Source organism: Pseudophryne corroboree, chromosome 2 (assembly GCF_028390025.1).
Source record: "Pseudophryne corroboree isolate aPseCor3 chromosome 2, aPseCor3.hap2, whole genome shotgun sequence".
Classification (NCBI taxonomy): Eukaryota; Metazoa; Chordata; class Amphibia; order Anura; family Myobatrachidae; genus Pseudophryne; species Pseudophryne corroboree.
The window spans coordinates 540,948,846-540,962,260 of record NC_086445.1 but is presented as its reverse complement, the minus strand read 5'-3'; the positions used below and the strand labels follow the sequence as shown (position 1 = coordinate 540,962,260).

The 13,415-nt window shown below is 45.8% G+C and overlaps 1 protein-coding gene across 1 annotated transcript; it reads right to left on the bottom strand.

Annotated features, from left to right (window-relative positions):
- Positions 1–227: 227 nt before the first annotated feature.
- On the bottom strand, positions 228–2,562 carry LOC135050945 (oligodendrocyte transcription factor 3-like). The gene is made up of 2 exons (XM_063957182.1): positions 1,882–2,562; positions 228–606 (listed from the first exon to the last, which is right to left on the bottom strand). The coding sequence occupies exons 1-2, from the start codon at positions 2,507–2,509 to the stop codon at positions 587–589; spliced, it is 648 nt and encodes a 215-aa protein (XP_063813252.1). The 5' UTR covers positions 2,510–2,562; the 3' UTR covers positions 228–586.
- Positions 2,563–13,415: the final 10,853 nt, after the last annotated feature.

Sequence of the window (13,415 nt, the reverse complement as noted above, 5' to 3'; positions counted from 1 at the left end):
TTACGTATTCTATACATAATTATACTGTACCAAGGTTTCTAAACTTGTGTTCTGCTAACTCTCAGGGCATTGGTGTGTTATTCATTCTTTGCACTAAGTGGTGTATTTTTTTTTTATCACATGTTATTGATTTAAAAGTAACAGGAAGACAGAAAGGTATACAGTTCCAACCACATTCATCCACAGAAATAATGTTGATTATATAGTTCATTAATTTCAAACCCATTTATTAACTGATTGTCATGGGCACGCTGTTTTATTGTCAGTTCAATTAAGCAGAGAAAACCTAGATAAATTGCAGTTCTTCATATTGAATTTAGGTTACTTGTCCCTCACCTCACATATAGCAAATAGGCAGGGCACTTGGTAATGTAATACGTTAACACTGTGCTCTTACATTGAAAGCTTTCTCTTCATGGAAACGCTCTCACATGTTACAATCGGCATACTGTACATGTCAGTGATTGAAGCCTTTCCTGATTATTGCCAGCCTATAGAATGCAGCTTGCTTTGCTTTTCTTCCAATTTCCTGAATCCGTTGGGATGATCGCAGCACACCTCTGTCTGAACCCTAAAGGTCAGTGGCTCACAGATTTGGGGGAAGAACTGAAAAAACACAAATTTTCCAAAACATGTAAAACCTTCTATTATATTGAACATATTCTAAAAAAAAAAAAAAGTGCATTCACATAAAGACATTAAAAATAAATTGTAAAATTACATTTTAATTAGCGGAAAACACCAGACTACATGTAACCTGAATTAATGTAAGGAGAACGCATTTACAAAAATGGTAGTTAATTTTTAACGAACAAGTGCTTGAGAGGGAGGGTAATCTAACAACAAATCTCCCAGCACACTACATGTAGGGAGTTATTCAGAGATGGATGCAGATCTTGTTTCACGCAGCAAGATCTGCGTCCATCTACTCACATACTGGGGGCCACCCAGCACAGGGCAAGGATGCCCAGCACGCCAACTCGCAATACATCGATTTTTTGAGATTGACCCCTGCCAGCGCGGGTAGGCAGCCCTGCACCATTTTTTATTTCTCGGAGCAGCTGCATGTGATGTCACGCAGCCGGCCCAAAACGGTCTGTACGTGCCTGCATTGTCCGAACTGCCCCCAAATAAACGCTGCGGCTGTCAATCACTATGTAATCGCATCCTTCTGGGATGTGATCACATGGTGACAGTCGCGCACGTGCACTATTGCCAGTGCGTGTGTGCAGACTAGATGGCTGCGGCCGCTGTGTCCATCTCCGAATCGTGCCCTTAGCCAGTAAAAAAACACCTAAAACTGCCTTGTGTTTGTAAATAAAATGCAGATATCTCGGGTACCTCTATTTAGAAAATCTGAGTCAGTCAATAAAAGGTTTTACACATTTATGTTTATTTTGTTTTTCTTTAACACTGCTAAATGCTAAGAATCAGATGGAGGTTTATTGCTGACTCCAAAAGCATTTGAGTTCTTCTATAAGTTGCTGTTTGTGACCTATTCCTGTCATTATTCCCTAGGAGAGGATTGTGTTATTTATTTAATAGGAGCACACCAACATGTAATTGTAATTTAACTTTATTAAGAAAAATGATGAAATGGAATAAAAAAATATATAAAGACATCAGTACCTCTGAAATATATATTTACATTGTGCTACAGATAAGTCATTCATGTTACAAAGTATTACATTTACTAAAAACTGAAAACAGGTATTAGGCAAAAAAAAAAAAAACTTATTTGTATATTTTTTAGATTGTCCTTTGCATACAGTATATACTGTACATGAAACACTCCTTGTTCCATATGGTTAAAGCAGCGTCTTGCTAGAGCAGATCAGAATTTTGTCAGGCAAGTATAGCAACATAATGTTTGTCATTTACCTGGTCTTGAGACTGGCAGGTTCGTTACTGTCCTTGACATTTGATGAGAGAAGGGCTGGCACATGGTACAGTGGCAAAGTAATTGTGAAACATGAAGAGAAGCTGCAACAGGAGTGCGGTGGACTTCTGGAGTCATCAGTCCTGTGTAAGTCTTGGTATCTGAGCGTGGCATTGTTTGTATTACTGGAGGCAGAGGTGCAATATTCTGGAGGTGCAAAGAATTTGTACAGGCAGGCAGCCGGTGTCCACCGTATACATCACTCACCAACTTCTTCATCTCCTCCAGTGAATTATATAACATAACAATATAGTTACGAGCAAGCAGCAGGGTTGAAATCTTGGAGAGTTTACGTACAGAAGGTCCATGAGAGTATGGCATGACTTCCCGCAGACTATCCATAGCTTGGTTAAGGTCATGCATTCTTTGTCGTTCACGACTGTTCACCTTGAGACGCAGATCATGTAGGCTCTCTTGACTCTCTCTCTTGCTGGATCTCACCTTTGCCCGAGTTGGCATTCTTTGTCCCGCACACAGCTTCTGGAACATTTGCCCAGCCATGAAGCTCGGGCTGTCTGTTCTCTCCAGCTCTGGTGAAGAGGATCTGCCGGAATGACAGTCTGAATCCATTATCTGCAACGATTAGTCTATAAATGTTGCGGTCAGTGGGTTGAAGTCAGCTAAATCAGTTGTGATTTGAATTGCAAATATTTTGCAAGGATTGCTTGTTCTTTAGAAGAGACCCTCCGTCACTATCCGTCTGGTTATACTGGGGTCCTGCAGTGCTTATGTTATTTATACACTATGCCTCACAATGGGTACAAAGAAAGCTCACAAAACTTGTTGAAGGTGTAACCCAATCACAAGTCGGCTGTAGCTTCAGCAGTTAACATTTAGCTGGGTTTTTATATATTATTAACCTATTTCCCAACATTTCTTTTCAGTTACTATTACAATATGTTTTATATCTGTGCAGGCTAAATAGATGTAGTGGAATATGTCAGTGTATAAAATTCAGTCACTGCATAAGTTTGCATTCATTTTATTTGTAATTTATTAAATATTTGGAGGACCAAAATGCAATTTTTGCTATGTTTATATATTTTAGTATATCAGAAGGTGAAGTTGCTTTGGTTATTTAATTTAAAAGCATAGGAGATGATATACCTTGCTATCAGACATACGCAGCAAAATGCTCATATTAAATGAGAGGAGCAACTGTACATGACACTTTATATCAAAGTGTCATTTACAGATTTGCAGTACATCAGCACTTATTCCTATTAAGTTGATATACATAAAGTTAGCAAGAGGCTAGACTATATGATGTAAGGCTTTATTTATAGTAACTGTCACAGGCAATGTTAGTGTTCATACATCCTACATGATCCTGCTCTTCTGTACAACATGCCTCAAAACATTTTTACTGTAATAAAAGAGGCAGTTGACGGAGATAAAAGAAAAAACCACAATGAACGCAAACTGCTCCATTTTTATGTTGCTCACAAAGCAGAGCTGTCATGGGGTTCGGTATGTAATATCGACCGCTGTGATGCTGAACGCATCCCCATTTGGGTTCGTTATATAAGACCAGCGGTCGGGATGCCATCGGTCACAGGACTGACAGCGGCATCCCGACACTGAAGATCCTAACACCAGCCGGGGTAAGTATTGAAACCCTCCCCTACACTAATCTTCTGGGGGTGGCGGCTACAGCTAACTGCCTAACCCTAATCCCCCCCCCCCAAGCCGTTCGATATCTCGGTCATAACATACGACATCATTCACAGACATACTGTATCGGGTGTATAAACCTGCTAGATATATATTGCGTGAGCACCAATATATCGCCCAGTATGCACCCAGCTTTAGAGGTGGGTGGAACTCTTTTACAGAATGTTACTACTAGTTGATACTTGCACCATGGGTCATTGTGAATGCAGCAGTAATGGCACCTGTGTCTGCACAAAAACCCATAGCCATGATTTCTTTTTGCCAGATGTGGGGTGAAATTTAATAGCCTGCGAGTTGCAGGCTGTGCAGGACTTTGGGGGTCATTCCGAGTTGATCGCTCGCTAGCTATTTTTTGCAGCACTGCAAACAGATAGTCGCCGCCTATAGGGGAGTGTATGTTTGCTTTTCAAGTGTGCGATCGCATGTGCAGCTGAGTGGTACAAAAAAGTATTGTGCAATTTCTGAGTAGCTCAGAACTTACTCAGCCGCTGCGATCACTTCAGCCTGTTCGTGCCCGGAGTTGACGTCAGACACCCGCCCTGCAAACGCTTGGACACGCCTGCGTTTTTCCAACCACTTCCTGAAAACGGTCAGTTGACAACCACAAATGCCTTCTTCCTGTCAATTTACTTGCGATCGGCTGTGCAAATGGATTCTTTGTACAATCCATCGCTCAGCAACGATCCGCTTTGTACCCGTATGATGCGCCTGCACATTGCGGTGCATGCGCAGTTCTGACCTGATCGCAGTGCAGCAATAAATCCGAGCCTTTATGCGAGTCTACCCATATTTGTGCGAATCTGCCAATCATTACCTGGTAAATTAATGCAGCTTTAAAAATAAGGGTAGACTCGCACAAAGGCCAGAACAGCCTGTAATTTGCAAGCTATTAAATATCCAATATACAGTATCTGAATTAACTTCTATGGGTGTAGACTGAGCTTTTTTAAAGTGTTCCCCTTTCTGGAGTTTGTATTTTCAACCCGTATTTGCGTGTCTTTCCTCTGGGTGCTCTGGTTTGCTTCCAATATCCAAAAACATCCTGCCAGAAAACAAAATAACACTAGTTCATGTGAAACACATTGGTGGACAAGCGGTAACACAGAGGACTCATATAAACTGTCGGTCAGCGAACCCAGTGATTGCCGAGTGACGTCATCCGCTCAACTTCCCTGCGTTACGTCTCCCCCGCTGGACGCAGCGGCGGTGAGATGCGACTATAACAGCAAGCCACGGACAGCCACTTCTCCATCAGGCTGAGGAATCCCGTGAATATCAGTAAGGTAGGGACAGTTAGGTCTCACTTCTGGACAAGTCTGTGTACCACACCGCAATAGTGCTCCTAAAAGGGCTGTAAACAATTGTTTTACTAACTACCTCTTTTTTTACAGGTGCCACTTTAATACATAAGCACTTGTTTTTTACTATACAATTACTTTTACAATTTAAGCTGCTATACATTATTAGCGCAGAAAACATTTATTTATTTCTCTAACGTCCTAAGTGGATGCTGGGGACTCCGTAAGGACCATGGGGTATAGCGGCTCCGCAGGAGACTGGGCACATCTAAAGAAAGCTTTAGGACTAACTGGTGTGCACTGGCTACTCCCCCTATGACCCTCCTCCAAGCCTCAGTTAGATTTCTGTGCCCGACGAGAAGGGTGCACACTAGGGGCTCTCCTGAGCTTCTTAGTGAAAGTTTTAGTTTAGGTTTGTTATTTTCAGTGAGACCTGCTGGCAACAGGCTCACTGCATCGAGGGACTAAGGGATAGAAGAAGCGAACTCACCTGCGTGCAGAGTGGATTGGGCTTCTTGGCTACTGGACATTAGCTCCAGAGGGACGATCACAGGCCCAGCCTGGATGGGTCCCGGAGCCGCGCCGCCGGCCCCCTTACAGAGCCAGAAGAGCGAAGAGGTCCGGAAAATTCGGCGGCAGAAGACGTTCCTGTCTTCAATAAGGTAGCGCACAGCACTGCAGCTGTGCGCCATTGCTCTCAGCACACTTCATACTCCGGTCACTGAGGGTGCAGGGCGCTGGGGGGGGCGCCCTGAGACGCAATAAAACATGATAAAAATACCTTACATGGCAAAAAATACATCACATATAGCTCCTGGGCTATATGGATGCATTTAACCCCTGCCAGAATATACAGAAAAACGGGAGATAAGGCCGCCAAAAAGGGGGCGGAGCCTATCTCCTCAGCACACTGGCGCCATTTTTTCTCACAGCTCAGTTGGAGGGAAGCTCCCTGGCTCTTCCCTGCAGTCACTACACTACAGAAAGGGTTAAAAAAAAGAGAGGGGGGCACTAATTAGGCGCAGTATTAAAACATACAGCAGCTATAAGGGGAAAAACACTTATATAAGGTTATCCCTGTATATATATATAGCGCTCTGGTGTGTGCTGGCATACTCTCCCTCTGTCTCCCCAAAGGGCTAGTGGGGTCCTGTCCTCTATCAGAGCATTCCCTGTGTGTGTGCTGTGTGTCGGTACGTCTGTGTCGACATGTATGAGGAGAAAAATGATGTGGAGACGGAGCAGAGTGTCTGTAACAGTGATGTCACCACCTAGGGGGTCGACACCTGAGTGGATGTACTGTTGAAAATTACGTGACAGTGTCAGCTCTATATAAAAAACAGTGCTTGACATGAGACAGCCGGCTACTCAGCTTGTGCCTGTCCAGACGTCTCATAGGCCGTCAGGGGCTCTAAAGCGCCCGTTACCTCAGATGGCAGATACAGACGCCGACACGGATACTGACTCCTGTGTCGACGGTGAAGAGACAACCGTGATTTCCAGTAGGGCCACACGTTACATGATTGAGACAATGGAAAATGTTTTATACATTTCTGATAATACGAGTACCACCAAAAAGGGGTATTATGTTCGGTGAGGGAAAAACTACCTGTAGTTTTCCTGAATCTGAGAAATAAAATGAGGTGTGTGATGATGCGTGGGTTTCCCCCCGATAACAATTGATAATTTCTTAAAAAGTATTGGCTGTATACCCTTTCCCGCCAGAGGTTAGGGTGCGTTGGGAAACACCCCCTAGGGGGGATAAGGCGCTCACACGCTTGTAAGAACAAGGGCTCTACCCTCTCATGAGATGGCCGCCCTTAAGGATCCTGCTGATAGAAAGCAGGAGGGTATCCAAAAATGTATTCACACACATACTGGTGTTATACTGCGACCAGCAATCGCCTCAGCCTGGAGGTGCAGTGCTGGGTTGGCATGGTCGGATTCCCTGACTGGAAATATTGATATCCTAGATAAGGATAGTATATTATTGACTATAGAGCATTTAAAAGATGCATTTCTATATATGCATGATGCACAGCGGAATATTTGCCGACTGGCATCAAGTATAAGTGCGTTGTCCAATTCTACCAGTAAAATGGTCAGGTGATGCGGATTCCAAACGGCATTTGGAAGTATTGCCTTTGAAAGGGGACATTTGGGGTCGGTCTTTTAGACCTGGTGGCCACGGCAACAACTGGGAAATCCACGTTTGTACCCCAGGTCGCCTCTCAAAATAAGACGCCGTATTATCAGGCGCAGTCCTTTGTTGGCAAGCGGACAAAAGGTTCCTCTTTTCTGCTCGTGACAGAGGGAGAGGAAAAAGGCTGAAGAGATTACCCAGTTCCCAGGAACAGAAATCCTTTCCCGCCTCTGCAAAGCCCTCAGTATGACGCTAGGGCCTTACAAGCTCAGGCACGGTGGGGGCCCGTTCTCAATGAATTTCAGTGCGCAGTGGGCTCACTCGCAAGTAGACCCCTGGATCCTTCAGGTAATATCTCAAGGGTACATATTGAAATTCGAGACGTCTCCCCCTCGCCGTTTCCAAAAGTCGGCTTTACCGACGTCTCCCTCTGACAGGGAGGCAGTTTTGGAAGCCATTCACAAGCTGTATTCCCAGCAGGTGATAATCAAGGTACCCCTCCTGCAACAGGGAACGGGGTATTATTCCACACTATTGTGGTACCGAAGCCAGACGGCTCGGTGAGACTGATTCTAAATCTAAAATCTAAAATCTTTGAACACTTACATACAGAGGTTCAAATTCAAGATTGAGTCACTCAGAGCAGTGATTGCGAACCTGGAAGAAGGGGACTACATGATGTCTCGGGACATCAAGGATGCTTACCTTCATGTCAAAATTTACCCTTCTCACCAAGGGTACCTCAGGTTATGGTACAGAACTGTCACTATCAGTTCAGACGCTGCCGTAGGGATGGTCCACGGCACCCCGGGTCTTTACCAAGGTAATGGCCGAAATGATATCCCTTCGAAGAAAGGGAATTTTAGTTATCCCTTACTTGGACGATTCCCTGATAAGGGTAAGATCCAGGGAACAGTTGGAAGTCGGTGTAGCACTATCTCAGGTAGTGTTGCGGCAGCACGATTGGATTCTCAATATTCCAAAATCGCAGCTGGTTCCGACGACTTGTCTTCTGTTTCCTAGGGATGTTCCTGGACACAGTCCAGAAAAAAGGTGTTTCTCCCGGAAGAGAAAGCCAGGGAGTTATCCGAGCTAGTCAGGAACCTCCTAAAACCGAACCAAGTCTCAGTGCATCAATGCACAAGGGTTCTGGGTAAAAATGGTGGCTTCCTACGAAGCAATCCCATTCGTTAGATTCCACGCAAGAACTTTCCAGTGGAACCTACTGGACAAATGGTCCGGGTCGCATTTTCAGATGCATCAGCGGATAACCCTGTCACCAAGAACAAGGGTATCCATCATGTGGTGGTTGCAGAGTGCTCATCTTCTAGAGGGCCGCAGATTCGGCATTCAGGACTGGGTCCTGGTGACCACGGATGCCAGCCTGCGAGGCTGGGGAGCAGTCACACAGGGAAGGAATATCCAGGGCTTAGGGTCAAGCCTGGATACATCACTTCACATAAATATCCTGAAGCTAAGGGCCATTTACAATGCTCTAAGCTTAGCAAGACCTCTGCTTCAAGGTCAGCCGGTGTTGATCCAGTCGGACAACATCATGGCAGTCACCCACGTAGACAGACAGGGTGGCACAAGAAGCAGGAGGGCAATGGCAGAAGCTGCAGGGATTCTTCGCTGGGCGGAAAATCATGTGATAGCACTGTCAACAGTATTCATTCCGGGAGTGGAAAACTGGGAAGCAGACTTCCTCAGCACGACCTCCACCCGGGAGAGTGGGGACTTCACCCAGAAGTCGTCCACATGATTAAAAAACTCGACAGGTATTGCGCCAGGTCAAGAGACCCTCAGGCAATAGTTGTAGACGCTCTGGTAACACCGTGGGTGTACCAGTCAGTGTATGTGTTCCCTCCTCTGCCTCTCATACCCAAGGTACTGAGATTGATAAGATGGAGAGGAGAAAGCACTATATTCGTGGCTCCGGATTGGCCAAGAGGGACTTGGTAACCGGAACTTCAAGAGATGCTCACGGAGGATCCGTGGCCTCTACCTCTAAGAAGGGACCTGCTCCAGCAAGGACCCTGTCTGTTCCAAGACTTACCGCGGCTGCGTTTGACGGCATGGCGGTTGAACGCCGGATCCTGAAGGAAAAAAGGCATTCCGGATGAAGTCATCCCTATCCTGATCAAAGCCAGGAAGGATGTAACCGCAAAAACATTATCACCGCAATTGGCGAAAATATGTTGCGTGGTGCGAGGCCAGTAAGGCCCGACGGAGGAAATTCAACTGGGTCGATTCCTACATTTCCTGCAAACAGGAGTGTCTATGGGCCTGAAATTGGGGTCCATTAAGGTTCAAATTTCGGCCCTGTCAATTTTCTTCCAAAAAGAACTAGCTTCAGTCCCTGAAGTTCAGACGTTTGTAAAAGGGGTACTGCATATACAGCCTCCTTTTGTGCCTCCAGTGGCACTTTGGGATCTCAATGTAGTTTGGGTTCCAAAAGTCACATTGGTTTGAACCACTTAAATCTGTGGAGTTAAATATCTCACATGGAAAGTGGTCATGCTGTTGGCCCTGGCCGGGGCCAGGCGCGTGTCAGAATTGGCGGCTTTATCCTGAAAAAGCCCTTATCTGATGTTCCATTCGGACAGGGCGGAATTGAGGACTCGTCCTCAGTTTCTCCCCAAGGTGGTTTCAGCGTCTCACCTGAGCCAACCTATTGGTGGTGCCTGCGGCTACTAGGGACTTGGAGGCCTCCAAGTTGCTAGACGTTGTCAGTGCCCTGAAAATATATGTTTCCAGGACGGCTGGAGTCAGGAAATCTGACTCGCTGTTTATCCTGTGTGCACCCAACAAGCTGGGTGCTCCTGCTTCTAAGCAGACTATTGCTCGTTGGATTTGTAGTACAATCCAGCTTGCACATTCTGTGGCAGGCCTGCCACAGACAAAAATCTGTAAATGCCCACTCCACAAGGAAGGTGGGCTCATCTTGGGCGGCTGCCCGAGGGGTCTCGGCTTTACAACTTTGCCGAGCAGCTACTTGGTCAGGAGCAAATACGTTTGTAAAATTCTACAAAATTGATATCCTGGCTGAGGAGGACCTGGAGTTCTCTCATTTGGTGCTGCAGAGTCATCCGCACTCTCCCGCCCGTTTGGGAGCTTTGGTATAATCCCCATGGTCCTTACGGAGTCCCCAGCATCCACTTAGGACGTTAGAGAAAATAAGAATTTACTTACCGATAATTCTATTTCTCATAGTCCGTAGTGGATGCTGGGCGCCCATCCCAAGTGCGGATTGTCTGCAATACTTGTACATAGTTATTGTTACAAAAATCGGGTTATTATTGTTGTGAGCCATCTTTCAGAGGCTCCTCTGTTATCATGCTGTTAACTGGGTTCAGATCACAGGTTATACGGTGTGATTGGTGTGGCTGGTATGAGTCTTACCCGGGATTCAAAATCCTTCCTTATTGTGTACGCTCGTCCGGGCACAGTATCCTAACTGAGGCTTGGAGGAGGGTCATAGGGGGAGGAGCCAGTGCACACCAGTTAGTCCTAAAGCTTTCTTTAGATGTGCCCAGTCTCCTGCGGAGCCGCTATACCCCATGGTCCTTACGGAGTCCCCAGCATCCACTACGGACTATGAGAAATAGAATTATCGGTAAGTAAATTCTTATTTTTTAACTAGTTCATGTGTGTTTGTGTGTACATGTGGTGGGGAATATTGATTGTAAGCTCCGCTGTGGCAGAGACGGATGTGAATGGATAAATAGTCTCTGTAAATAGCTGTGTAATTTGTGTGCACTATGGGGGTAATTCCAAGTTGATCGCAGCAGGAAATTTTTTAGCAGTTGGGCAAAACCATGTGCACTGCAGGGGGGGCAGATATAACATGTGCAGAGAGAGTTAGATTTGGGTGGGTTATTTTGTTTCTGTGCAGGGTAAATACTGGCTGCTTTATTTTTACACTGCAATTTAGATTGCAGATTGAACACACCCCACCCAAATCTATCTCTTTTCTGCACATGTTATATTTGCCTCCCCTGCAGTGCACATGGTTTTTGCCCAACTGCTAAAAAATTTCCTGCTGCGATCAACTTGGAATTACCCCCTATATACTGTAAATAGCTGTTAATAAATCATTTTATCCAATGTCCACAGAGCATTTTTTATTTTTGCAGAAACAGATTTTTACACCCTCTCAGAGGTGGCAGTATTTAGGCCTCATTTACTTAAGTGGAAAGCCTTTTGTGCCACCTAGGTGTATTTTATAGCAAAGGTACATTAATATGCGTACAAAAGTTAATGTAAAAAAAGTAAACTTGCACAGTAGTGCAGCTTAAAACAAAAGTAAGCCTGATGTCCACTTACTGTTTAGGTCATGTCTACTAGTTGCTACTCATCTATTGGTATTTTGCTATTTCCAGTATGAATTGGGCTATACTTGTAAAAATTATTTCTGCAGCGGGGTACACTGTGTTCCACAGGGAAAACATTGGGGTGTAGAGCGGGATCTTAAACCAAAGTCACCATCAGGCAAAGCTTTGACTGTCCCAGGATGCATTGGGGCCTCCCCTATAACTCCGCCTCCAGGCACTGAGAGCTCAGTTTCGAGTGGTGCCTGCAGGCAGCAGGTCACCTAACAGGCGGGCTGCACTGGGCAGCCCTAAAAAAGCTAAAAGAAGACTTCAAGGGCCGGAGCACTGTTATGTCAGGGTGACATTCAGTGCTGCGTCTCCGTCACCTCCCAAGCGGCATTGCATACTCCCGCAGTTCAGATCCTGGGTACTTGTGGCGGAGACACTCCAGCTTAGTCACGCGGTCGTAGACGCTCTCCTGGTTTGCGTGGCTGCTACAAAGGGAGGAGGTAAGAGAGTCCCCCAGGTGGGATCCGGGTCGCAGTCTAGAGAGACGGACTGCGACGCTGGCGTGGACACTGTCACGAGCAGGGACCCCAGTATGGGGGTAATTCTGAGTTGATCGCAGCAGCAAGTTTGTTAGCAATTGGGCAAAGCCATGTGCACTGCAGGGGGGGCAGATATAACATTTGCAGAGAGAGTTAGATTTGGGTGGGTTATTTCGTTTCTGTGCAGGGTGAATACTGATGGCTGCTTTATTTTTACACTGCAATTTAGATTTCAGTTTGAACACACCACACCCAAATCTAACTCTCTCTGCACATGTTAAATCTGCCTCCCCTGCAGTGCACATGGGCCCTCATTCCGAGTTGTTCGCTCGCAAGGCGATTTTAGCAGAGTTACACACGCTAAGCCTCCGCCTACTGGGAGTGAATCTTAGCTTCTTAAAATTGCGAACGATGTATTCGCAATATTGCGATTACAAACTACTTAGCAGTTTCAGAGTAGCTTCAGACTTACTCGGCATCTGCGATCAGTTCAGTGCTTGTCGTTCCTGGTTTGACGTCACAAACACACCCAGCGTTCGCCCAGACACTCCCCCGTTTCTCCAGCCACTCCCGCGTTTTTTCCGGAAACGGTAGCGTTTTTATCCACACGCCCATAAAACGCTGTGTTTCCGCCCAGTAACACCCATTTCCAGTCAATCACATTACGATCGCCGGAGCGAGGAAAATGCCGTGAGTAAAAAAACTATCTTCATAGCAAAAATACTTGGCGCAGTCGCAGTGCGAACATTGCGCATGCGTACTAAGCAGAAAAACACTGCGATGCGAAGAAAATTACCGAGCGAACGACTCGGAATGACCCCCATGGTTTTGCCCAACTGCTAACAAATTTGCTGCTGCGATCAACTCAGAATTAGGCCCTATATCCGCCAGGGCATAGGAGTACAGGTCGGGTGTATTAACGCCCCTATTGGTAAGGCTCCATAGTACCAGCGATGAGGACCAGCATAGGGGAGCCGGTGCTTGTCCTGTAGCCCCTCCCCGGCCCAGGGCGCCATCTCCTTGCAGATTTCCCGCCCTGGAGATGCCTCACACTCTCCCTCAGGTCCTGACAGAGACACTGCTACTGGTCTCTGGGATTGCAGGGAAAGGTCTCCCTTGTAAAGCTGCCTGTCCACAGCGCTGAGACTTTACAGACACTTGAGTATTCTACATGTCTTATTACAGACAGCGTTAGTTAAGAAAGAGTGTACCTATTACAGAATATATTGTATGAGTATTTTGATATATACCTCCAGTCTACGACCGTGCTGTGTTTATATATATATATTAATGTCAATATGGATCGGCACTCCCACAGGTGTGGCAAAATGCTCCGGTGCCCTCTTGCAACAAATGGTGTAGAACAAAGCTGAAAATAATGAAGCGGCACTCGGAGTCTTGAAAAACAATGCAGTGTATTGGAAAGTCACTCCATGAGGTCCAACGTTTCGGGGCTAGCGTGCCCCTTTGTCAAGGTGTAAAACAGTATACAATAGTGAA